At 39.1% G+C, this 23,743-nt stretch overlaps 1 protein-coding gene across 3 annotated transcripts in view; it reads left to right on the top strand.

Annotated features, from left to right (window-relative positions):
• TOP2B (DNA topoisomerase II beta) overlaps window positions 1-23,743 on the top strand; it is a 74,524-nt gene that overhangs the window by 5,419 nt on the left and 45,362 nt on the right. The window contains exons 1-4 of one of the 3 annotated variants that reach the window (XM_072853957.1): window positions 2,128-2,809; window positions 20,196-20,369; window positions 21,097-21,187; window positions 23,263-23,326. In XM_072853957.1, the coding sequence (XP_072710058.1) occupies window positions 2,741-2,809; window positions 20,196-20,369; window positions 21,097-21,187; window positions 23,263-23,326 (398 nt within the window). In that variant the 5' untranslated portion in view covers window positions 2,128-2,740. Of the gene's footprint in view, window positions 1-2,127; window positions 2,810-20,195; window positions 20,370-21,096; window positions 21,188-23,262; window positions 23,327-23,743 lie in introns of those variants that run through there. The other 2 variants (XM_072853956.1, XM_072853958.1) reach the window with 2 other exon arrangements.

A 23,743-nucleotide genomic window follows, 5' to 3' on the forward strand; every position in this document is an offset into this window, starting at 1 on the left:
GTTTTCTCTGGTCCTCCCGATACTCATTGTAGGAGCCCTGGTTCACTATACGTGATTCATCTTGCAGGTCCTACATATAAATTTGAGAGTTGGAAAAAAAAAACAAACAACATTCTAATCGGCAAGCCCAAAAGTCTGAAGCACTAGGCAGAGCCCTGCAAGTGTTACCTTCTTGTTCTGCAAGAAACACTCTTTCTTATCTTGCCCAAAATAGAAGAAAACACAGCCTACAGCTCAGAGGTACGTGCAGCTGCAATAAAACTGGGCTGGAACAGATAACTTAATGGCATCTGCCTAGAAGGGACAGTATTTTCCGTAATCCCTGTGCAGTACTTAGATATTAGTTTAATAGGTTCCTTAGAAACTGGCAGAGCAAAATTATGCTAAATAAGCAATATTTACTAGAAATTCTTCTGATCCTTCCCTTGAGGCATAATTGAACATTACAGCTGACTCCTCAAAGGCGGCTGCTCTGTTTCAAATCCCTTTACTTCTCAGGAAAAGCATTTTGCAAAAGGAAAAACCTTTAAATTATTACTATTCAGTTGAAATTATTCTCTTCAGATACCAATTTGTCTACCACCTCAGATGCAGCGCTCCTACTAATCCTTCCTTTTGTGACTTTATATTGGGAATAATTCAGGGAGTGGAACAGGCTGGACTCAGGAGGTCTTTTGCATTTCACACAGCAAAATGAAAATCACTAATTGAGAGGCTGCATGTTGTGAAACATTTTTTTAAGCTTGTCAAAAATCTATGACCATAAATATTATTTATGGTCATGTATATTTTACTTTTGGTGGGAAGTATCTTAAACTGTAAATATTTTTCATGCTCATACCTAAAATGACATTAATTTTAGGCTTCATACGCACACCATTTACGCCTAGAATGTAGATGCTGAGTTATAGCACAGGATTTTTTTCTTCAAAACAGCAAATATTTTAGAGCAGCGTTGTGTACTGTGTACGGAAGAGGGTGCTTTATTATGTGACCCTATACTAAGGCAGCGCATCACTGACCAAACGAAGACTTTACACGGCGACGCTCAAAAGCATTCATAATAGTAGTAGAATAAAGTTACGTGAGATATCTGAGATAAAGAACCCCTCGGGCCGATTGCCACGGTCCAGAAGAGGGCAGTGGTTTATAAACGCTCTCCTGCCTGGAGCACCAGGACTGAAATCCTGTTCAAACGGCTGCGGGGCGCAGCGGTAGCGGCGGCAGGGGTCAGTTACGGAGCTGGCGGAAAGGGGGCAGCTGACCGCCGTACCCCCAGACGCCGGTCCTACCTACTCCGCCCGCGTATCGCAGCATCCACCTCAAAGCCTAGGCGAAGGGGGCAGCCGTGCCCCGCCAACCCTGGGCGCTCCCCTCCCAGAGCATTTCTCTCCGGGGGCACGTTCCTCGCGGGAAAGCGAGGCCTCTCCTTCCCCGCGGACGCAGAGCGGGCAGGCCGGCCCGGGGAGGGCGCAGTCCCTGCCGCAGGGCGCGCTGACCCGGCAGGTCGCTGCTTCCTCCCTTTCCTTTCCTCCCGCCCTGCTCCAACCGTTACGCCTTCCCCCGCGGCGCGCGGCAGCGCCCCCGCGCGGCGGCACGGCTCCCTCCCTGTTGCCACCCGCAGTGACGTCTGACGCGGCCGCCGCCGCTCCTCCCGCTTCTCCGATTGGCCGGCGTCCCTCGCAGCCTGCCCGCCTCCGGCGCGTGATTGGCGGGGCGGGGCGGCTCGGGACGGGGCGCGGGGGGAGGGGAGGGAGGGCAGCCCGGGCCGGCTGCGTTCGGAGGCGGCCGCGACGCGGATGCCGGACGGGGGCAGCGCACTTATTGTCTGAGCGTGGGGTCCCGGCGATAGCGGTTCAGGGGGTGGGCAGGAGGCGGGGGAGCGGCACCGGGCACCGGGACGGGGCGGAAAGAGGAGGGGAAGGAGGGCTGGGCCAGCTCCGGGTGTCGGCGGGCGGTGTGTGTGTGTGTGTGTGTGCGTGCGTGCGTGCGTGCGTGCGTGAGTGAGGGGGGCGGGGGCTGCGCGGGCACTCGCGTGCGGGTGCGCGCGCGCGCGGGGAGGGAAAGCGCGGGCGGGGGAGGGGACGAGGGGGAGATTTTATTATTAATCTATTTTCCGGGCCTTTGTGGCTGCGGGGGGGAGGGCCCGGGGGCGAGGAGGAGAAGAGGAGGGAGGCAGCGCTACGGCGGCGGTAGCGGCGGCTGTTGTTGCCGCCGCCGCCGTCGTCGTGAGGTAAAGGGACCGGCAGTCCCTTTAAACTAGCGAGAGCCGCAGGCCCGGCCGGGCCCGCCCGCTCGCTGCCTCCCGGCCTCGAGTTTGAGCGCGGGCGGCGGAAAGGCGCTTTTGTGCGGGCGGCGCGGCCCCTTGGCTGCCCTTCCTTCCTCGGCCCTTCTCCGCCGGGCGCTTTCCTTCCCTCGCGGGGCTGCGGCCGGCCACGGGAGCGCTCGCCTCCCCTCGCCCACCCCGGCGGATTATTTTCCTTCGCCTCAGCTGCGCTCCCCAGCATGAACTAGAAGCCGGGCCGAAGGGGGTGGGGAGCTCTCGGTGTCGGGGTGCCTCTGTCTGCGTGAGGGCGGGCGAGGGGCGGCGGGGGCTCCCGGGCCCGCGCGGCGCCTGAGGGGCCGGGGCGAAGCGCGAAGGGCGGGCGCGCCGTGCTGTGCTGCGAGGCTCGGTGTCGGTGCCGGCCCTCTCGGTTGCCTCCTTGCGCCCTCGTTTCGGCTGGGGAGAAACGGGCAGAAAATGGCAAAGTCTGGAGGAGGAGGAGGAGGCGGCGGCGGTGGCGGCGGCAGCGGGGGACTGACTTGGGTGGTAAGTTGTAGGGTTGTGTTTTGCTGTTTGTGGGTTTTGCTTTTTTTATATTATTATTTATTTTTGCGTCCCTTGTGTCTGTGGAAAGAGCGCGGGTTGGTTTTTAAACGAGGAAGAAACTGACGGCTGGCGTGAAAGGGGAAGCGCTGCAGAGCCGCTCGGTGGAGGGGTCCGGGGCGCAGGGAGAGGGAGAAGACAGCCTGGGCTTGGGCTAGGGGTGGGCGTTAGCAGGAGGGGAGTTTGCAGCCGTGGGGGGCTCGTCAGGGTGCTCGGGACTGTAGGGAAAAGGTTAGTTAGTCTGTGAGCAAACAGGTAGGAAGGAGCCTTCCTGCCCTGGGGGGAGTGGGTGGGTCACTGGGGCTGTTTTGAAGTCACCGTCCTCCAAAGTGAGATGCGGGCTGTCTGTCGTCCCGTGAAAGTCGCCGTTACTGCCTCTTGATGCTAGTGCAAAGTCTTTGCGGGCTACCAAAGGGGCTATGTGTTGATCCCAGCTTCTTTCCCAACTCTCTGAAAAGACAGTACCTGAAGTTCGTAAGTTTCAGAGATGGGTACCAAGGAGGCTTTCAGAGACATTCAGGGGGCTGGAGCTGTGTATCTTAGAATGAAACTTCATTATCTTCCAAAGTTACAACTCTGTAACAGGGCCAAGAAGGGGGTTTTTTAATTGCTTTTCATGAAAAGTCAGAAGTAATAAGACTTGAGAGGGTGCAAGTGATAACTGGCTCTAGAACTGGTGAATCATTTTGAGCCGTTTTAAAGTCCTTTAAGAGTATTAGCCCTGACTCTCAGTGCAGAGACTACTCGTCAGTAGTAATAGTGGATGCTCTCCCGTTTTGGTAAGACCTGAGTAAGGAGGAGGAAAGATGACCTGAAGGGGTCTGGTTCAGCCAATCAATAACTTCCCTGCCTTTCCTTTCTTCAATGTAGGGTTCAAAAGAGGGTAGCTTCTTTAATGTTTAAGCAGAATACAGTGTATCTTGATAGATAGATGGTGAGGTAGCTGCATCTTTAATCAGATGCGTGTGCTTTACAGAGTTAGGAACTTTTAAGAAGTTTTGTTACAGAGAATAATAGAAAACTTGTTCTTCTGTTCTGTCCTTCTACATCTTTAAGCTGTTGGAAAAGAATGTGAATAGCATTATTGGGGTGAACAAATCCTGTGTATTCTGATGGTGGACTATTTCTGTGGCTGTAATTACTGCATTTTATGTTGATAATTCTCTTTCATTTTAAGAAGCTGGCAGCATGGAAAGGTATATAAAAATGAGCAAGTTTCTGGGTGTGCCGCTTCAAATTAGACAGCTAACATATGGGAACGGCCTAAGTAGAGAAACTAAAATTATTCTCCTTTCCTTCCTGCAATACTGTGTGATCATTATCAACTGGTCTTTGGATAGCTCTTCAGAATTAAGATTTTTAGAGGCTAGGTTGGACCAAGTAATTGAAAGTTTTACAGCTCATATAGAAAACTGCAGAATGAAGTGTGAAAATCACTGAGTAGGCATTTTAAATGAAACATGTTCTTAAATGTAATGGGGATGCAAGTATGGTGAGTCAACAGTTTCCTACAACTGGAAGTAATCAAACTTTTCCTTCTCTAAAAGCAGTAAAAATTAAAATGTTTTTGTCATCTCAGAGTAGTTGTAGGGAAATAATTAGATTTTGGTTAAAATTGTGTTAACTTTTTTTCAGAAAACAGTAGGATGTTGTTTCTTTCTCTCACGTGCATTTTAAATGCTGAAGATAGGACTTCTGAGCCAGTTCCTAAAGCCAAACCTGTTCAGTGTCAGCTGTAGAACACTGGCATACAAAAGAGCAATATTGTTGTGGCACCGAAATGGATGGGACAGTGGCTAGTGATTGGTTTAGTGTGCCAGGCTGAAAAAAATGTTGGTTCAGGTGATGGTTCATGAGTAGATATCATATGCTGGCTTTGACAATGAGAGGTACAGAGCTAGGGACAGTAACAGTTTCAGCCATCTGGTTTTAATCTGCTTGCCATATATCTGCTGGATATGCAACTACTTGCTATTTGGTTGTAAATTGTTTTGAAACTACCTTGATTTTTTTTAGACTTTTTACTAGTGTGTTGAAACCACTAGAATGCTTACTTTCTGAGTAACGTATTTTCTATTGTCAGCGGTTTCTTAATAAGACCATGAGTTAAACAATTGCAGGGTAACAGATCTAGTGCTAAAGATGAGGAAACTTTTAAAACTTAGTGGGATGTTAATTTATGTTTCAAGCTAGCAAATCCTATGTACGTAACCTGGTGCTCACACTTTTTAGTAAAGAGTTGTATGTATAACTGTAGCTTTGGTTGTGATTTAAACAGCATGCTTGTTCATCAGTTCAACTAATTAGGAAAGAATTACATGCAGTTATGAAAAAGGAAGGGTACTTCATGTTGTCAGAGAATTTACCTTAGAGTAAATTTCGTAATGAGAACATCGTACAAGCATCAGGTGATACCTACTTTTACTTTTAAAAGCAAGATGAATTAAATGTTCATGGAAACAAACAGCAAGTCATCTGTGTTTTCAGCTGCCTGTAACAGAACTTAAAGAAATGTAATTAGCAATGGTTAGCTGGTAAGTAGGCACAATTACCAGTGATGGGGACACATGAGAGTATATCAACTGAAAATGTTTATTGGGAAAATGATTGAGCATTATATAACTGAAAATAAACCAAGATAACTGCTGATTTATCGAATGTACTAGTTATTTTTTGAGGAGCATTTTTTTTTGTCTGGTTGCTGATTTTTTTGAATCAACTTGCAGCTCCCCACTCTAATAGTTGGTAGAAGGTGGAGTTTTGACCACCAGATTGATGTTAATTATGTTTGGTGGATGATTTCCAATGGTCACCCACAAAAGTGTTAAGTTGTATTAAGAGTTAGTTACAAAAGCATGGGTTTGTAACTAGAGGAGTTTCGTTGGTGAAACATAATGGCATTTTCTAATGCTAGAAAAACTTACTTTGAACAGAAGAAGGAATTCTTACCTTCAGCCTTTCTGTTTGTTTAGGGACTACAGAAAATGCACTGTCATAATAGTACAGTAATAGTACTTTTTTTTCATAAATATGCCTTTTATAGTGAAAGTGAAGTCATTGCAAGTAACACTGTGAAGTGTGTTGGTTCTGATACAAAGGTAATGCCCACAAAGCTATTGAAGAGTGTTTCAAACAAGCAATACTTCATCAGTTACTTCTGTCAATGTTTTCAAGGCTTTCTCCTCGACCCTAAGAGCTACACAAGCTTGGTAAATGAAAGCTGAGACTCCTGATAATAATTTAAGATTTTGGACACCACTTCCATTTTCCTGCCCTTTGTGAAAGGGATAGGTTTCAGTTCTAGGAAATGCTAGCTTAAAGTGAATATATGCTGAGTGTTAATGTGACTTTTCTTTAAAAAAAAATATAATTAATATCAGATCTGTGTGCTCCTTGAATGGAGCAGAATGGAAATAATGTCTATATTTGGTTTATACTGGTTCATACTTGGTTTGAATAAACACTGTAGCTGTATATTGGTAAGTGAAAAGATAGCAACCTTTCCAATAATCTAGATCCAGCTGTTAGCACTTCTCAGCAATTTCAAAGTTTACCTTGAAAATAACTTAATTACTGTTGTCATTTTTTTAAACAAAAAGAATATATATGTAATAGAGAAGATAGGACAGTAGACTCAAACCAAAATGAAACAACAAATAAAGCTCCTCCCCCAGTCGCTCTGTTAAAGGGACCTTGTCTTTCTTTTTTTGTTTCATTTGAAGGCAAATAATCTTAACTGTTAGAAAGGGATAGCTTTCAGTTTGACTTGGCTTTTAGTAATTTGTTTCAAGAGGATTAAAACAAATCCTTCCTTTGAATAATGTCAGATGGTTTCCAGTGATATGCCATAACTCCGTTGTTATGGATTCTGCACTAGGTGGTTTCTAACTTTATGAGTAAGTTATTTGCATCTGAAGTCTGAACAGGGTCTTTCCTGCACCAAGTATGTGCCCCCCGTTGCTGTATACTGAGCTTCATCCATTACTCTGATTTGGAAGCAGGGGCTTTTGGGCAGGAGCAAGACAGGAGTTCCCTTCTTCTATCAGTATAGTGCTTGGAGGAAGAGTGTTGGGATATGACAGGGTGCCCAAGAATTGTAGTGTGTTACTGTCTATTATGAGTCTATTCCTGCAAGCTGGCAGGATTCTGCCTGCTTGAAGTACAAACAGTTAAGCAAATATGACTAGTAGTATGACTAAATCCTAATCAAATCTTCACTTTTTAAAAATAAACATACTGTCCTAGAGGTGAACCAAGTGTGAATAGTTCTTCTTTATTCTTTTTTTAGTGTTTATTACCACTTTATTCGTTTCAAAAGCAGGAGTAGGTGGTTGAAGTTCCTTCCTCTGAATCCTCTAGACCTCTTTAGTTGTCTCTAGACCCAGGTCAAAGCTCAGAATTAGCTTTCTGTTCTTTCCATTTCTTTATCTGGATCAAGCCTTCTGTTTCTTTGGCTGAAGCTAGGCCTCGAACACAGTTGTCATATGTAACAGTTGTTACATATACTGTTAGTTACTGTCTTATCTTTCCTCTGCTATATTGTGGTGTCTGCGGAGGGGAAGGGGAAAAAAAAAAAGTCTTACATTGTTGCCGAGTCTTGTTGCAGTGCTCCTCTCTTGCTTTTTATAAGCATCTATCTTTTCTTTTGCTATTATGTTGACCAGAGAACTGGGGGGTTTTGTGTGCCCTCCTTCCGGCCCCCCCTTTTTTTTTTTTACTGTGGTGCAATGGAAGGTAGGTCAGACCTGAAATAGGTGCCCCGGTATGTTACTATTTACTTTTATTAAACATAATACATTTTGTAGGCTTTGAAGCTATGTTGTATATCAACAGTCGAGGGGAAGCAGCACTCCCTCTTGCTCTTGTTGAATTTCTGATTCTGGTGCCCTTAAGGAAGCAGTGTTGCAAAGAGATGTGATGACTCTCCTGAATATTCTAGCACTAGAGAAATGTTTGTAGCTCAACTTGGTGAGTCAGACACAATAGTTCTGAAGAGCGATTCATTAGATATTATGGCTTGCCTGCCAAAAGAAAGTTGTTACCTCTTAAGCTCTATTCTCCATGCCACCATCCAGTGAAATGCTTTTGTTGTTGTCTTACTGGTCCAATCTTGTCCTTGTTAGAGAGCTGAATAATGCAGGGTCAAAGAAGTGATAGAGATTATATCAGGTAGAGGCTTGGTGATGGGACAAGATCGAGGCAACTCTTTGACTGCAACTAAGCCAGTGTTAAAGCTTAATAACATGCATCTTCACCCCATGTATTCTGAGCTGGGAGGAAGACTTGTTCTAGTGTAGGTGAAAGAATGTTGAATGCATAGAAACGGGGAGCTAAATTGTAACGAACTCTAGGAAGGAATGTGTATCTTGCGGGGGGCGGGGTGTGGAAATTGATTTAAAAAAATACATGGGGGATTACTTCAAGCATGTGTTCCCTGTTAATGTTCTGTCTGTCTAGATTTGTGTGTGTGTACATTTAATTTCTAAGCTACCCATGCTGTATTAAAGGTTAAATAAGGAATCACTTTATTTGGACAGATACAGTAACCTTTCCAAATAAAAGAATATATAAGTAGTCTAAGGTAGGCAGTTCAGGTTTGAAAAAAATTGTGGTTTAAATCTAGTATTTTATTTTTATAGACTTTATTTTCCAGAAGTAGATTTTTACCTTGCATGTAAACTGTCTTGTGCATCTATGTGCAAAAGTAGTCTTCCAATGCATGTTTATATTTCAATTAATTAAAAGCAGCACTTGTGATTCATAGCTGGTGGATATGAGTGATTCCATCCCTGGGAGTGGGTTTTATGTTCTAGATTGTATAGAGAGAACCTGGAAATGAAAACTGGTATAGAACGCTTAACTTTCATCATTTAAAATAGTAAATTTCTTGCAAGTCACCCACAAGGAAAACATTTTTCTATGCTATATAGGTGGTTTGAAAGTTTTCAAAGGCAGATTGAGCAAAAATATGTGGTTCTAAATGTGGATAACTGTGTGAAGAAGCCTGTTTTGAAAGTGGTATGCTTGGAAACCTAGTAGTGTTCTCTCAAGTACATGGAGTGAAACCCAGGTATTTTGGAAGAATGTATTTTAATGCTAATATCCCAAATTTAAAATGAATACTAAGTCAAGGCATGTAAAATGTTTTTACAGAACTTTGAAAATAAATACTAAAATTTAAAATATAATTTAAATCCTAGCAACCAACGAAGGTGTCAAGATTAAACATACCAAATGTTTGTTGTTTTTATAAACATAGGACAAAAGTGTTCCTCAGAAGCAAAGTGATAGACCAGCTCTTAGTAATAGTAATTTTTGTTCAAAAAATGTTTCCTTGCTGTTTTCTTCAGGTAGCTCAGTAATGAGTACTCACAAGGTTGATGTGAAAAGCAGGGAAAGATCCCTCCCCGATAAGGGAAGATCAGATCTGTTAGTTTTAAAACTTCAGTGTGATTGCAAATGCTTTTACTCTTATGAACTGAGTCCTTTTAAGTTATGTTTTGAAGTGCATGTTGTTAAACTTTTTCTGTGATATCAGCTCATCTAGTTTCATTTAATAAAGCTATTTTAAAATGCTGTATGCATCTTAATGCAATTCCAATTTACATATAAATACAGTTTTCCACTGAAAGTAAATTAAAATACTACTATTAATTTTTTAATTTGTTAAAATGATAAATCTGTGTATTTGTTACACTGTACACATCTAAGAAATTCTGTTTTTTTTCCACAAGTAAGAAAAAAGGGCATTAGCAAAGGTAGTGTAAAGGCTGCTTGAGTTAGAACATGTTTGAAAGGTTCAGATCTAAACATCAGATCTGTATTTTGCTTTGTTGGACATAAGTGAAAGGGAAAAAAAAGGTGTAAAAGAGGATTAAATTGCTTAATCTGCTATGTATGTTCTTCCTGATTTGTGAGGTAGAATTTCAACTGAGATATTAAGCAGTCCTCTCTTCATGGAAGCTGTGTGTCTTGAAGAGGTACTGATTTCTTTTAGTCTCTTTAGTGAATGAGTGGGCCTGGTTAGAGCAAGAGTTCCTGTTCCTTCTTTAAGACATTGAACAGTTGCGAGAAGAACAGGTGTATGAAAAACTGGACAAATGTCTGCCTTAGGTGCCAAAGACTCACACACCAGCTTTCTCAGTCTGAATGAATCTTCAAGGAGAGAGCAAGGAACAATATTTTCTTGTCATGACAAGATCGCAGGAGCTATCAGATAACATTGAAAAGTTATTTTCTTATAAACCAAAAGAAGCTGAGATAAAGTAGGGGGAAAAAAATCTCTTGCAACCAGGTAACTTCTTATGTAATGTTTCTATAAGAACAGTTAGAACTCTGGGGTCATCCCCTAACCAGAGCATCTTTACCTATGAGAAATTGGTAGTGTGAGCTTCACTGGAGATACTGGAAAGCAGCTGTCCAATCTCTGGTAGCTCTGGGGTATTTTGACTTTTTAGGGAAGATAGTGTAGGAGTGTATGAACATTTCAGTCTTGTGTTTATTCCCTTGGTAGTTGTGTACCATGACATAAAGATACAAAAATGGCAAGGTGTCTGGGGAAAAATAACACCATCTTAGATCAGCTGATACAGAGTTCTAGTGTATGCAGCCATTCAGGCTATTGCCTCTATGTATCAACACAGAGCTCTATGTTGGCTGAGGTAGTGTTTTTCATTATACACTATTTAGTGATCCTAACTTAAAGTCTTTTTCCACCACTGTTGTATTACAGTATTGTCATGAACTTTGAAGTATTATGTCACAATCTTGGAGTAAAATGGAGGCAAGTTCCTTGGAGGAGAGCAGTTGCAAGAAGTGAGGCAGTTATTCTATTTTGTTATTAAGCAGACCTGGGAGAGGATTTTTCTTAAATAAGAGACTGTATAAGCATGTGAGGAATCAGCTCTGGGGGGAAATTCCTCACCTGGGTTTGCTGGTGGAGAGGGAGTGAGGTAGTCCAGATACAACTTCAGCTTTGCTTTCTCTCAAGTATCATCTTAACCTGCCCTTCCTGATACTGGTTAAATCTTTCAGAATATGCCATGTAGACTTTCTTCTTTGCCAGCTGAGTGATAAACATACATGTCAGGTAACAGAAAGATGATGAAAACGTGGAACGATTTACAAATTCATCTCAAAATATATTTGAAATTATTTTATGAGTCTTTTTTTATGGTACCTTTTATGGAGGGGTGAATTCTTCTGCCTGCCAAGATGCAATTCTTAAATTGCAAATTAAAGGGTAGAGTTTTGATGATCTTTGAGATTGTCAGCATTTTTAATGAGCAGTCCCGAAAGGCTTTTTGTAATAACTTCTGTAGAAATGTTGCTGTGGGAGGATGAATGGCTGAGGAAGGGAGAGTTTTGGAACAGTGCTCAGGCTTTTTTGACTTGTTGCTACCTCTGTTTTCCTCCTTCTGAATTGCTGTAAATGTCTGAAACACCAAACCTGTGTTCCTTTCTCATGGAGTTTACTACAGGATTGAGACTAGAATATGTAGTACATTTATGAGACTTGTAAAACATTTCAAGATTTGTAGAATCTCCAGAGGAACAGTAGATGTTGCATAGTAGGAGTTGAGCAATTAAACTCAAGCTACTTTTTAAAAAGAGTACTGGATTCATATTTACTTTAACGTGGCAGAAAAGAATAGATTTTGAAAATACAGAATGCAAGAAAATGTGACTGTGTTAGCATAGGCATTTCTAATAATACAAAAGCAGATGCATATGTTATTGTGGAGCAAACTGTGGTATTTGAGAGGAAGCAATGTGATCATTATTCGTAAACTTTTAGAGTTTGTTCTATGTTTGGGACAATTTAAAAAAAAACCCTCATTAATTTCCATTTATGTGGTACCTTCTGTTAAGTAAATATGTTGCTATTGTTTTTCTGTTGAAGATTCTAGGGAGCAGACTTTTAATGGTTACGACTAATCATATGGTGTTCCTTTTTAGGGCACCATATATGTTAGAAGTACAAAAACCTCAAGGATCACAGTCAAGGTGTTTAGTATTTCAATGCAAGGTAGACATGCAAATAACATAAAGGTATACCATTCCTAATGTACTGATAGGTGTTACATTCATGAGAGTTCAAAAATTTGATGCTGTTGTACAGTGGAGAATTGCTTCCTATTGAAGAGTGCAGTTGGATAAGTAACCTCTAAGTGATATTTGGGCTCTCCTCTATGGCTAATGTAACATAACTAGTAATCCTGGAGCTGACTAGAAAAGACTGGGCTTTGGGTGTTGTGTAGAATAAATCTTCATGTGTGGGTTCAGTCACTTCTTCCAGCGTATTGCAACTTGACTCCTATTCCATGTTACTACACCAGTTAACATGAGCTGAAAAACTAGCCTGTTTGATTTGCTCTCTCTGTGTATTTTCTTGCAGCATTAATGTTTTGAATGTTGTCTTACTCATGCCTGAAGCTTTTTCTACAGTTATTTTCTAACAGTTAGTTTATTAATGTGAAGATAGTTCAGCAGAGTAAAAATACCTTGCGGTACAATATAAGTTCAGCTGGCCATAGAACCCCATAGCGTCTGGAAGGGAAGATCACAGTGCTGTTCTACGAATGTGATCTTTGACATAAGGCCTGAATGGGTTTCAAAGATTTTGTTTGTCAGAAGGATCTATCAGGTTGTGTTGTTCCCTTTCAAAGTAATCTTTGCAATTGGGAAATGTAAATGTGCTCAGAGTCTAGAATACTTTCACAGCACTCAACCTGGTGATGCAGTAAAGCATTAAAAAGGGCAAGGATATGGGAAACACTGAGTTATAAAGAGGTGCTGCCAGATGCTGATAACCTAAAGTTCTGATGTCAGTACCTCTAACTTTTTGATTTCTTGGCTAGAGGAGGGCTTGTGTATGAGTTGGCTGACGAAACAGTGGACCAAACCACTTAATTCAGTGGTTCCAAGGATCACAGTTTAAGAATCTGTGGGAAAACTGTCTTAAGTTGTCTTAAATTTTAACATTAATAAATTCCTTTTCCTTGAGAATCAGGTTTTTTTTCCTTCCTTGTCTCTGAATTTTAGCTGGAAAAACAGATTCTTAAAACATTAATTTGTTACCAAAGCATCCATAGATGTACTTTTTGATACGGGGTAAACAGTATCAAAATCTAGTATTGGAATAGAACCTGTCAGTGGATAGACAACTAAAAAACTTCAGACCCTTAAAAAATTAACAGTAAAATTCAGTTAAACTGCCATCATGGATGGGCAGATGTTAGACACTTGCTTTTAAAGAAAATAATAAAGATCAGGATCTGAATGTACTGCTGATTATATCCAAACCTGGACCAAATAAAGCAGAACTGTTGCTGTAGTAACTTAATATAAGTGAATTAATATTTAAAACAATATATATGATTTTCTCGTCAGAAGTAATTATAGTGACCATACATATTTGCACAGAAGTGGTATTCTTCACTTTTCAACAGTCTTGTGGAGAAAGCAAATCCCTAATTTTTAATTTAAATCTAGTGTGCTACTATATTGTGCATTAATAATCCTAAAATAAGAATGATGATGCTTTTATTTTGTTTAGCTATTTAATAGGAAGATGAAGCTATGTAATTCTAAGAATGTCATTTCATGGTGCAACTAAGCAATCTAATGATATCTGCTGAAAAGTATGTTTTTTTAACCTTATCCTCCTAGCTGTACATTTCTGCTCTTGTTGTTGCACCAGTACTTGTCTGATTCTCTAGCAAGCTTGTTCAGGAAAATGAGCCAGTGGACAACTGATTGCTTCTAGTTGATGAAAAATGGGGGGAAGGCTCCGTTTGCTCCTTGAACTGGCTTATTGTGAGGACAGTTTGATTCCACTGTACGGAATGGAGAAGCAGGGGAGGAGGGAAGAAAAAAGGAATTTTTCCATTTTATCAGCAATTAACTGTTGTGTTTTTCTGTAATGGGGAAATCTGACCATCCTCAAGCTATTCTGTAACTGAATCATCATAACAAAACTCTATGTAATGTGATCCTTTCAGAGTTCAGAGCGAATTGTCCGAACCAGGAGACAAAAAATTTAGGAATTTAAAATAAGCAAACATGTTAGTCTCACTGGAGTGAGACTAGTTCTGGGTGAGTTTACTGGGAACTCCTTCCTATGGTCAGCTTTGGGGAGGATATGATAAAGAGATTTAGTTCATGCTGCTAATGGCATGCAATGGTCTATGGAAATTTGCTGTGGTAACAGGGAACTGTTACTTTTGTGTATTTTCATCTTGGCAGGAGAGCCAAACCATTTGTTAAACACAGCAGGAGAGTGGTTTATTTTGAAACTCCCTCCAGTTTTGTTTTCATGGTGGGAGGTATTCTCAGCCAGAGTTTTCTTTGGGAAAAAATGCAAACTGTTTAGGTAACAATGTATTCGTCGTCTACTTATCTAAGGCAAGAAGGGGCCATTATGACCCAATATATAACACCACACTACAGTCAAGTGCATGTTATCCATAGAACTACCTAGTAATTACCATATTGCACCTACAAACTTTTTTGAGGTAGAGTGTATCTTCCTCAGAGGAGGTAGTTTTGTTTTGAACTGTAAGTGGTAGAAAATCTACCACATCCCTGGATTTCATTGCTTAATTAACCTCCCTAGGTTTTACAGCTTAATTACACTCAAAATTTACTGTCTTGTCCCACTAAATGTGCTTATCCTACACTTTATTTAAGGGAATGTAGGACACGTGGCATGTGCTTTTCTAAATTCTTATGTCCCAGGAGACATTTGCCTTTCAGGAGAACAATTGTTGCATGTAATAGTTTTAGGAGTTTAAGGCAGAAAAGACAAAGCCAAAGTGAAGGTAACTTTTTGTTCACATACTAATGTCTCTTCTCTGTTCATTTATGCTTGTCTGCCAATCTAGAAAATGAGCCCTTTCTTCCCCATATTAGGTGGCAATAAAGAATGGGCAGACTAAAGAAAAGTGATTTTTTTTTTGTTGTTGTTGTTGTTTGGGGAGTGTGGAGGAGATTTTATAGCGTGGAGGAGAAGATGACATTGGCCAATACAGGATTAAGTCTGTGTAAGTGGGGAGTAACGTTTTTCAGGATTTTCAACTTCTTGTGACAGTGTGAAATTCAGCTACTTAAATAAAGGTAAGACTTCCACTTAAAGTAAGGAGTCAAACTAAAGATATATATTCCAGTTATGGCAACATTGAAACTGATGATGAAACCTACGTTCTTTGTTGTAGCTTTACATTTTATTGTCTATTTAGATAGGAATAGCTTTTCTCTGGGGCTGCCAAACTGTCCAGATCAAATGTCTATTAAGATTTAGCATGTTGAAGTACAGCTGTTTGCAGGATAAGTAACCAAACTCAGCATGGTGACTCAACATGATTTCGAAATGCAAAGGAAGATGACAAGACCCAATTTTCATCAAAAAAAGGCAATAAAAATCTCTGACCTAATATGGATGTCGCTCATGCTCTGTTATATGCAGAAATTTCAATGGAAGAGACTGTAAGAACCAAAAAAAAAATGCAAAATGTGAAGAAAGAAGATGCCAAAAACCAAATAAGTGAGTTCTTAGGTTGAAGGTAGACAGTAAAAGTCGTGTTGCCAACTGTCGCGTATTAAAGGCTGCTTGGTTTCTGACTCTTGAGATCGCAAAAAGAAAGAATGACTATAGCTTTCACGTGGTACTAGATAAATTTATAGCAAAAACAACTCCAAAAGAGAAACTCTGCAATCATTGCAATCATGCACAATAGTCTTGGTGTAGTAAACTGAGCAGCAACTGCTATCAACTGAGAATCAGTATGTTTTTCCATACAGTTACCACTATGCTGCGTTAAGAGTGTCTAAGATGCTCGTTACATCTGAGGTCACAGTATGAAGTGTAACTGCATGTCTATAAAGAAGGATGCACAGTGCAATAGGTTATAGCATTCCAGACTACTTAAGGATGATCATCTTGCTGACTTACATGTATGTGGAAGTGTATATTTGTCATCAGTCTGGAGGGTTAGAAAGCCTGAAAGACTATCAAGAATCTGTGAAGTCTTGAATGTCACAAGAATGTTGGGAAAGTCAAACACTGGGTCTACAAAACAAAAACTAAAACCAAACAAACAAAAAATTGGCAGCATTAAGATTGCAAAGCAGACCCTGAAAATTGGGTAACCTGTTAACAAACAAACAAAAACCAGGCCTACTGTGAAGCAGAAGACTTAAGCCCTTTGTAACACTTGGTTACTTCTCTTTAGGGGTTTTTCTCATGAAACAACAGCTGGTGCTGTTTTGAGAAGTGTTATTGGAGCTCTAACAATATGAAGATCTTTCATACAGGACAGAATACAAAAGGCATTCTTGAGACAATTCCAAAATATACAGAAGAGATTGTCAGTTTAACAACAGTGCAGTTTAATGCTTGCTCAGTTGTTGTTTTTTTTTTTTTAAAAAGGGCTTTCCTGCTATATTTACTTGCATTTTAAGTAGTAGAAACTCAGCAGATGAAAGTATTTTAAATTTTTTTTTTTAAAGTTATCAAGGAAAACATAATAGGAAGACTCTGGAGGATGTTAGTGTCCATAGATCTATGTCATGTATTTAGTGATGCAGATTTTCTCTTTTTTGGGATGAGTTCTAAACATCACTTGAACTCTATAAATGTCCATTCAAGATGGAGATACAGGGATTCAGAGTTGGTCGTCTGTTTTGGAGAACAGCACGGCCCAAAAGGCTTGGCCTGGGAAACTGCAGTTCTGCAGACTTCTGATGCTTGCATGCCTGCAAAATAACATTAGTTTATGTAGTTGAATACTTTCTGGCTTTTGTTTTTATGCTTATGTTTCAATAGTGTGCAAGTTAAATCAGGTCTGAATGTTTATAACATGAGTATTGTTTGCATACAGAAGATATACTATACGTGGAGGATTGTACAAATACAATCTGTCCTGCTCTATGACAATGAAACTTAAACGTTTAAGTAAAGCATACTGAAAAGGTGTTTGTGATGTCTTAGTAAAAACTATAGAATTAAAGTTCTTTAAGACTACTTTTCTTTCTCTTTTTTTTGTAATAATCACTGACCAAGAAGAAAAAATGTTATGCTCATCCTTTGTGTGTTTTTCTTTCCCCTCTTAAATCATACATAATCATGTTCTAATTAGTGTGTTATAAAAGATAATAGACATAGCTGTCACAAGGAATAGAGTAACAGAGGATCCTTACTACTGCTGAGTTAAAGCAAGCTATGCTCACTGTTCCCCAAGAAGAGACACTTCTCCAGGACTAGCTCTTTTTAGGCAGCAAAGTTTGTCTAGGTGTGATCTCTATTCTCTGTCAACATGACAACAATCTGGCAGTAGCATCTCAACATAAATAGTTTTGATACTCTATACATTTCTTACTGATAAGTTGGAAAGTATAAGCTCCTCCAAGTTGTCAGTAAGACTTTCATTGAAAACAGAAACGTATTTCCTAGTGTTGTATTAAAGGCAATGGCTTGTATGAATCCCTTACTGATAATTCTATTCTGTAGTAACTTTTCACAATCTAGAGGTACTCATTCAGTCACAATAAAATGGACTTTTTCTAATCTACTGACTTTTGCAAACATGTTGTGGGACAAGTAGAGCTATTGGAGATAGAAAAATTGTAGCCTAAATTTATTAGGGTAAGATTTGAGTTCTTATTCTGTGTTAACGTGTTACTGAGTTGTGATGCATGGTTAGGCTCTAGTCCTCAGATGCTGTACAAGTAGAAGCACTTTAGAGAACTGTCTCAGAACAATCATAAGAATACAATAGTGATGTACATAACAACTGAAAAATTGGCATGTGATAACTGCTCATCACGTACTTTAATGACTGTAAAAACCTCTTGAAGCCTATGAACTGGGAGCAAATAGAGTTCCATTTGAACAAGATTCTGGTGGTCTTTACACCTGTAATTCTTTTGATTTCTATATGAATTGCATTTCCTCTTTTCCCTTCTTTCAACACTTGCTTCTACTTCATCTGAGAAATATTATTATCTTTTCCTGCTGATCACTGGTCCCTTTAGAACAAGTGAACAGTGCTACTAGAGCTATGGAACCAGTGAGTGAGCTAAGGGTGACTCCTACAAGGTATGATGTCGAAGAGGATCATAAAGTAAAGCCAGTAAGGTCAGAAAGATATTAAATATATATATATACACACACACACACACATACAGTGAAGCTCACTGGAAGCCTGGACATCATTCACAGAACTACTTCAATGAAATAAAATTTATGTTGCAGCTATTGGCAATGCTTCTTTAGTAACAATTCTCATTCCTACTCTTCCATATATCAGTGTAATGTATCTATTTGTGAAGTCCTGTTTCTTTTCTGCTTGCTTAGCTGATCCATGGCTAATCTTTTTAGGGTGGTGGTGGTGGGGCTGTCGCAGTTTAAGCCCAAATGACAGTGTGGAGGCTAAATTAACCTGGATACCAAACCACTTTAGTCACACATGTATGCAATTTTGCAACTTCCTTGTTTGGTGGGAGATGTGATGTGCTCCAGAAGAAAAGTCATGAGAGTTAGTGTTGTGGTTCCAACTCTGCTGCGTGTAATCCTGGTGCAGGATTGTGGGGTCCCCTGGATTCTTTCCTCCTATTATTTTGGATGCTGTCAGTTACAGGACGGGGAAGTAGAGAATATTTGATTCTCATTTGGCCTGTTCAGTTTTACTCAGGGCCACACAACTGGCTGTAGACATCACTGGTGCACACAGTCTGCTTATCTCAAAGGTTCTCAAAATACGTGTTTCATAGCATTTCCATAAATTAGAAAAATGTGATGTCTAAATCTGGAAGAGAAAGGTGATTTCCCTTGTTCTGAATAGAATGAAATGCTTTATTCCTGTGCCTGCTAAGAGGAAAGGGAAAAGAAAAGCATCAAATCTTAAATAGCAGAAGCTGGAGAAGATGAATTGGAATAATAGAGGGAGAACTGTCCTTGTTAATTGTATGCTATAGGTTGATGTTTGGCCTTTTTGAGTCTGCTGAAGTTGTTTGGGTGAGTTCAGTATCCTTTGCTCCTTGTTCCTATGTGCTTATACGCTTTCTTACCCTTTGCTTTCAGTCCTATCCGAGGCTGCAGCAAAGGCTAGATTGACAGAGAATTGATGATACTTTCTTCTGGCTGAGAAATTTACGTGGTGACTGGTTAATCCAGGATTGGAGTTTAGCCTATATTTACTTTATACAGACATTTAGTGGGAACAGCTAAATGGGAGTGAAATATTTACCTGAGTGGCAAGTGGGTTATGTCCTCATTATTTGTCTGTGGATGGTTTTTACTGGTCATGTAACACCTGCTCCAAAGTTGGTAAACCCCCAGTAAGAGAAAGAGGCAATTTCAGGTATTAGGCAGGTGGTAACAGAATTTTTTTCTGTTATGTCTGCTAGCCAGGCAAATAAGTCATGTGAGTTCAAGTTATGTTTATTGGCATTTTTAAGATAATCCCAATTTACAGGTAGGAAAGTATACTGTAAAATGTCATACCTAGTCTCTTGGTACATATGCTCTTACTGTCTCAGAATGGGGCTTTTCTACATTAGTTTGCTTTGAGAGATTTAAACTTTTCCTTTTGTGTGGTTTTAGTTCAATGGGGGAGGTATTTATCAGGAAAAATTTGCTGAAAGATGCACCAAATCCCTCTATCCTCCCCCCCAAAGTGGATTAGTTTTCTGTAACACTGGTTGGTCTTCCAAACGAGACATTTTTCATCATCTCCAGCCACGTTAGGCTTGAATTCTGTTTAAATTACGACATTAGCCTATGTGATAATATTTTTTTACAGTTCTTGTCTTATTTAATCAGAAAGCATTCTAAACTGGGATTGTATCAGGCTTAATTACTTCAATTAAATAGAGAATGTAAATTATAGCAATTGAGAAGCCATAGGAGAGGCATTACAGTGTTTCTTAAGTCCCACTGAATGAACTGTCCATACTAAAATGTAAAAAAGTAGTTTTACAGTTATTATTCAGAACAGTATTCAGTATTTTGGATTCAAATGCTTAAGCACAAAATGGATGTTATAAATACTTAACCTGAGGATGTGGGTGTCTTTTGTAATATACTATTGTTTCCTTATTTTGGTTTATCATGCTTAGTAAATTACTAAAGTTTGTTAAGAAACTGTCACATAATCTGTTGAATTTTTTCAGTTGAGAGGATAGCTTGATCTTAATACATCTGCAAACTTAACATTTAAATTACATGACAAGTTTTGATTGTAATTTAAATCTCTGTCAGGTTTTGTTTGTATCTTGAGAGTGACAGATTGAATGAATGATGTTGATTGTTGGTGTCTTTTTCTTTTAGACATTATTTGATAATCAGATCAATGCTTCAAAAAAGGAAGACTCGGAAAGCATTAATAAAAATGACACTTCAAAGAAGATGTCTGTTGAGAGAGTTTATCAGAAAAAGACTCAGCTTGAGCACATCCTCCTCCGTCCAGATACCTACATTGGGTCAGTTGAACCGTTAACTCAGGTAAGTGTCACTAAGTTTACAGTCTTAATAGTTTTTGTTGTTTTAATGGGGAAATGAATATTCTGATTAATAAATAGCCAAATCTCTACTTTTCTGAGTATTCTGAATTACCATACTAAAAACTATGGTCATGTTTATGTATGCATGTGTAGGAGGGGGTCAAGAGAAGACTTTTTAAAGCAGTACTTGGTTCACCTGAAAAAACATGCTCAGAAAATGTTGAAGTTCAGTCAAAATATAAACACACACTTAGCATGTAAACACACAGTTATGTGTGTGTATATGTGTGCTTTTACAAACATGCCTATATACACACAAATATGTATACATACATGTGTACATACATACATGTATGTATATATATTTGTAAGTAGCATTTGCTCCAGGTCCAAAAATGCTTTGGTCTGTTTGTTTAGGTAGAGAACAGAGAATTTAAGCCTCCTGCTGGCACTTTTTTCAGCTGTTTTTGTGAAGTTGCAAATTGCTTTGAACTTCACTGTCTGTACTGTTGGAGTTCCCCACCAAGTAGAGGATAATGCATTTTCATTATGGAAGTCTTTATGGGTACAGTTGTAATTTTTGCCAGACTTCTGCTTCTGCTTTTGTCTCATGTGACAGCAGCAATCAGATTGGAAGAGTAAAGTTCCTGAAGTAAATAGATCTTATAGAATCATAAACTGGTTTACCAAGACAGTAAATATTTTTATTTTATTTTGTTTACATGTAGTTAATGTGGGTTTATGATGAAGATGTAGGAATGAATTGCAGAGAAGTTACCTTTGTTCCAGGCTTGTACAAGATCTTTGATGAAATCCTTGGTAAGTATTTTTAACAATAATACTGCTTTAACATTATGGAGTACATACTTTTCTGAGAGCTCTCAAAGCATGTTAATTTGTATCCAAGTTTAAGTCACAGACTGAGAGTCCCACTAACCTGCGGTGCATGAAAATCGTAGTGCATTCCAGCACTACAGAACAGTTTAAAGAAGGAAGAGTGTTTTCAGTTGAACTCATAAGACTGTAATTATTTGTTACTGAATGTCTAAACTAGATCATTGTTTATGATCAATATTGTTACAAGGTTTTTAATCTGCAAAGTTGATCAGGGCCACAGTTTTAAGTAACATCTGAAAGAAGATGATTCTTCCAAAAGAAGACAACTGAAAGTTGTCTAAGTGTTAACTTAGATCATCATCTCATGAATCATTAAAATTACCTCCTTCTGTACAGAATGATAGTGGTGATGATGGTGATTCTCACATGGATCATTTCTAGACTTCAGACAGTTTTAAAATGAATAAGTATCATACTGCCATTTAAAAGCATGGTGACTGAGTACAAACAAATGATTTTTAGAAAATTCTGTCATAAGTCCCTGAGTCACTACGACTTACTAGTTTATGATATTCTCTTGGTGACAGGCGCACGTTGAAGACTAACCAGCAGTAGAGATGTGCAACATCTGAACAGTGTGCTGTCTGCTGAACTGATATTTTGGGTTAATTGGCATGAATTATTGGGCTAATCAGTTTTTATGAAGTTATGTTGTAAGGATTGGTGGGATTACATCATAAACTAAATTATGGTCTATTGAGGTCAATGGGAATTTTGTCATGACCTTCATTGGGTTCAGAACTTATCCACACCGCTAAAATTATGCTTTACAGCATTGCTGTCTTGGAGGCAATAAAGACTATATCTTGGCCAGGCGGAAAAGAAGGAGTTTCTATTTTTTTTTACTCATTACTTAATTTGAGAAATATGGGAATGAAAATATTTCATCACTTTTTTTTGAGTGCTGCCTCATAGATAAAATTTATGGGCTTTTCACGGGAGGGAGTCACTTCCATCTTGTTCCATTCAAAAGGATTGTTATCATATCATTATCGTAGTACTGTATGGCTTATTGCTTCTTTATGTAGCACTGATAAGTGCTCCACAGAGTGTGGTTTGAGAGCTAGGGGTCAGTGTAATAACATTACGAAAATTGTACAGTGTAGCTGTGCATACTTTTTAATGAAACTGCACTTAATGATTTTAGCAAAAGCACCTTGAAATACCTGATCTTATATTGAGATGCTTATAATCTATTAAGATACTAAGATATTTCAGTTTTAATGGATTTATCTTCACGTCCTTTGGTGTTCTGGGGTTTTATTTTGATCTATTTCATGGGTGATGAGACAAATGCTGAAAATGATTGTAATGTGTTTTCATGGCTAATGGCCATAATTGCATTTCTGATTTCTCTTGTTTGTAGTTAATATACTTTGGAGTGCAGTTTAATTAAATTCTGATCAAATGTTAACTTCCAGTTATCCTTCTTTTGATCCTAAACTGTGTAAACTGTTTAGGAACTAACTTACAACTGTTAGTTTTAAATCTCACAGGCTCTTTAGAGATAACTTTTGCTGCAGTCAAAACACTCCTTAATGGATGTGACTTTTTCAGGATTGGGTTTCAGTGGCAAAAGGATGTGTGAACTGATCTGCTGATGCATATAGTTTCCTAGGGTTTTTAACCGTACGTGGTGTAACGTGTGTAATAAATATCTAAACAAGTGCAGCAACAGAAGAATGAAGTGTTCAGTATGTTAAGAACAGTTATGAGAACAGGCTCACAAAATACACTTCTGTATTTATTTCTAAGATAGTCTAACTGCTAGAAATAGAGTCGGTAATTATAAGAAGGTTGAAAAATATCTTCTGGCAGATACTTGGTCATATATAGAGACTTCATTAATAAGATACAGAATATACAAAAGGATACCAGATTAAGAAATACCTGGACCATTGTAACTTGTAGTGGATTATGTATATAATCAGTTTTACAGATCAAGCAATTAATTATTGCTCCTAGAAAGTGTTAATTTGTGCTACTTTGTTTCATAGTAAATGCTGCTGACAATAAGCAGAGGGACAAGAATATGACTTGTATTAAAATATCCATTGATCCGTAAGTAAAAGCATGTTTTCATTTACTTTCCCTGCCAGTGCAATTGTAGTTCAGATTTGTACAAATTATTTTACTAAATAAAATCGGATTTTTTAAAAAACAAAACAATATTTTTGTAATTATTCCATTAGCTTCGTATTTTAAGATGAAAAGGTGAATTAAAAGTGGTTAACAGTAAGTGCTACCATTCTGATTTATAATAATTTGCTTTCCTAAATCACTCATTAATGTTTGATTGAATAAAACTTAAAACCAGAACATTATAGAATTCATGATTGGATGAAAGCTTGGCAGTACATAGCTATAACCAGCCAGGTTACTCATAAATCATAAATACCAACCTTGAGGTTTTGTAACATAATTTTGCACTACTTGAACTTCTATATTAACTCCTTTAGCATTAGGATGAGGTTATGT

The sequence above is a fragment of the Ciconia boyciana genome, chromosome 2, assembly GCF_034638445.1.
Source record: "Ciconia boyciana chromosome 2, ASM3463844v1, whole genome shotgun sequence".
Lineage (NCBI taxonomy): Eukaryota > Metazoa > Chordata > Aves > Ciconiiformes > Ciconiidae > Ciconia > Ciconia boyciana.